The sequence below is a fragment of the Octopus bimaculoides genome, chromosome 1 (assembly GCF_001194135.2).
Source record: "Octopus bimaculoides isolate UCB-OBI-ISO-001 chromosome 1, ASM119413v2, whole genome shotgun sequence".
NCBI classification, from domain to species: Eukaryota; Metazoa; Mollusca; class Cephalopoda; order Octopoda; family Octopodidae; genus Octopus; species Octopus bimaculoides.
Window position 1 is genome coordinate 184049225 of NC_068981.1, and position 2820 is coordinate 184052044.

The 2820-nt window shown below is 39.3% G+C and overlaps 1 protein-coding gene across 1 annotated transcript in view; it reads left to right on the forward strand.

Moving 5' to 3' along the window:
* LOC106879326 (regulator of G-protein signaling 4) overlaps positions 1-2820 on the forward strand; it is a 19318-nt gene that overhangs the window by 11531 nt on the left and 4967 nt on the right. The window contains exon 2 of the mRNA XM_014928834.2: positions 1546-1631. Within this exon, the coding sequence (XP_014784320.1) occupies positions 1577-1631 (55 nt within the window). The 5' untranslated portion in view covers positions 1546-1576. The remainder of the gene's footprint in view (positions 1-1545; positions 1632-2820) is intronic.

Here is a 2820-nt window from a genome sequence, read left to right on the forward strand (position 1 = left end):
TGTGTGTGTGTGTGTGTGTGTGTGTGTGTGTGTGTGTGTGTGTGTGTGTGTGTGTGTGTGTGTGTGTGTGTGTTTTGTATGTATGCATGTGTGCATGCCCATAAGAGTTATATATCAATGTTCTTTATGTTGCTAGTTTTTGAACGCCAGCATTTCAACACATTTGTAAATGCTGGTTAAGTGTTGTGATTTCTTCTGGCCGTAAGTGTCTGTTTGCAATATTAACTCTAAGGTCTTTAATTTTTTGACTTCCCTCCCGCTTTTTGGATGTCTGATAGAAAGGAAGCAGTCAAAATTATGATCTAGGTGGAGGGTGCATATTTATTGCAAATGCCCATTAGGGTTGACTATCACAGGCTCCCAACTCATCTGGCTAAGCAGGGTCTAACTCAGAAAACTGGGCAACATGGCTAAATAGTCTGAACGAGTGCTCCCAAATTGTGTTGGTTGACGTCATGCCACATAGTTACAGAAGATGAGAAGGTATCACATGGAGATGGGGACTGACTGGAACTCTGCTCAACAGACCGTCTGGGTGGATCCAGGAAAATATCAACAAACGGTGAATGCAGCAATGCGCTGCAACAGTGCATGCCTCTGCATCTGACCTGACCTCATTATGAATTCATAGTGAACCAACAGGAAAGTGTCATATTTGTATGGCCAATGTAACAGAATCATTAAGCTTACAGCTAGCTGTCATGTTTTTGAAATCAAACTCAACAATCAGACTCCTCATGGTTGTAGCTTTCTGGCTTGTGGTTTCTCCATAATGAGATTTTTTTTAATTGTAGGTATAAAAATCATGCTAAAACTAACCTCACCTGTGCTAGTGCCACATAAAAAGCACTGAGGCCACTCTGCAGAGTGGTTGGTGTTAGGAAGGGCATCCAGCTTTAGAAACCCTGCCAAAACAGACACAGTAGCTTGGGGTAGTTTTCAACTTGGCTGGCTCCTGTCAACAGTCCTACCCATGCATACATGGAAGATGGACATTAAACAATGATAATGTATTCTGGGTACAATCTCTTCCCTTCTCTATGCATTCTCTCAATTTCATTTTTATATAGTTTCTATATATATTCCCATGCTGGTGCCATGTAAAAAGCACCCAGAACACTCTGTAAAGCGTTTGATGTTGGGAAGGGCATCCAGCTACAGAAACCCTGCCAAAGCAAACAACTGAAGCTTGGTGCAGCTCTCCAGCTTACCAACTCCTGTCAAGCCATCCAACCCATACCAGCACAGAAAACAGAGGTTAAATGATGTTCTCTTCTCTATTTCTCTGTGATTTATCCCTTTAGCCTTTAAGCCAGCTGTATCCATCTTAAATATTCTACTTGCTTTACATTCGAACTGCCACATCCAGTCTTTCAAACCTATCCTACAATGTCATTCTAAAAATAAACAGTCACATCATTGAAACCTCAAATCTACAAGCTGATGCATTATTAATTCAAAACAAGGTGAATATATAAGCTTCACATTTGACAAAGTCATCCAAATGCTAAAGGGTTCAAGAAATCTTTCCTTTCTCTTTTCCAGATTATTCTTTCCTGCCTGAAACAATTCCAAGATGTCCAATCCAAAATCATGGGGTCAGTCATTTGAGTTTCTCATCAGAAGTGAAGGTAAGGGGACAACATATTTCGGTATTTTATTCAGTTGTTTTTAGTGCACCCATGCTGGTGGCATGTAAAGAACACCTTTCGAACCTTGGGCGTCACAGAGGTAAAGTGGCTGAGTTCCTTTTGAGTGTTGGGCCTCACAGAGGCTATGACTGAGATCTTTGGCATTCTGTCGTGCTTGAGAAGACCCATCAAGCCAAGCAAAATCATAGTTGTGGCAGATACTGGTGTCACACAAATTGGTACTTGTGCTGGTGGTGCGTAAAAGCACCCCAGTGTTACACAAATGGCACATGTGCTGGTGGCACATAAAAGCACCCACTACACTCTCAGAGAGGTTGGCGTTAGGAAGGGCATCCAGCTTTATAAAACCATGCCAAATCAGACTGGAGTGTGGTGCAGCTTTCCAGTGTGCCAGCCCAGTCAAACCGTCCAACCCATACCAGCATGGACAACGGATGCTAAATGATGATGATGATGATGATGATGATGATGATTTTTATCTTTTGTTTCTCTTAGTATGTATATGTGGGGGAAGGGAGTAACAAGACACACTGTACTCAGATATGTTGGCGGTGTCGGTGTCATCATATGAAGGAGTCCCTAATTTGTATACCGAAAGTGTTTAACACTATAAATACCAGCAGCCTGTCAACGGGGATCTTAGTCCACACAGTATCAAAGTATGACATAATGAATATGTAACATATGGTATAATTATAAGCAAGGAAGATTTTAGCCATTTCTCCGCAGACTGAAAAAAATTATGAATAACTTTAATCGGTTTTTGAACCTTCTTGGGTTCTCATCAATATATATATCTATTTAAATAAAGAAGTACTATTACTGTTATTAATGATAATAATAAGGTGGCTAGTAAGTTTACCCCTTTACAGGCAAAATATAAGCCAAATTTAGATTCAGTAGGGTGTTTAAATACCAATTGCTATAATCGGAGCCATTGCTCCAAAACCACCTACTGGATCTAAATTTGGTATAATTTGGTATAAATCTATCAAAGTAATTGTATATTTATGTATATAACCTTATTTTGTTCCATTCTAAACAAAACTGTCCAATGAATGGGAACGAGAAACTCTGAGTAACAGTTTTTGTGATATTTTAGCTGCTTTTTTAATAAAGTGTGTGTATATGTATATATATATATATATATATATATATATATATATAT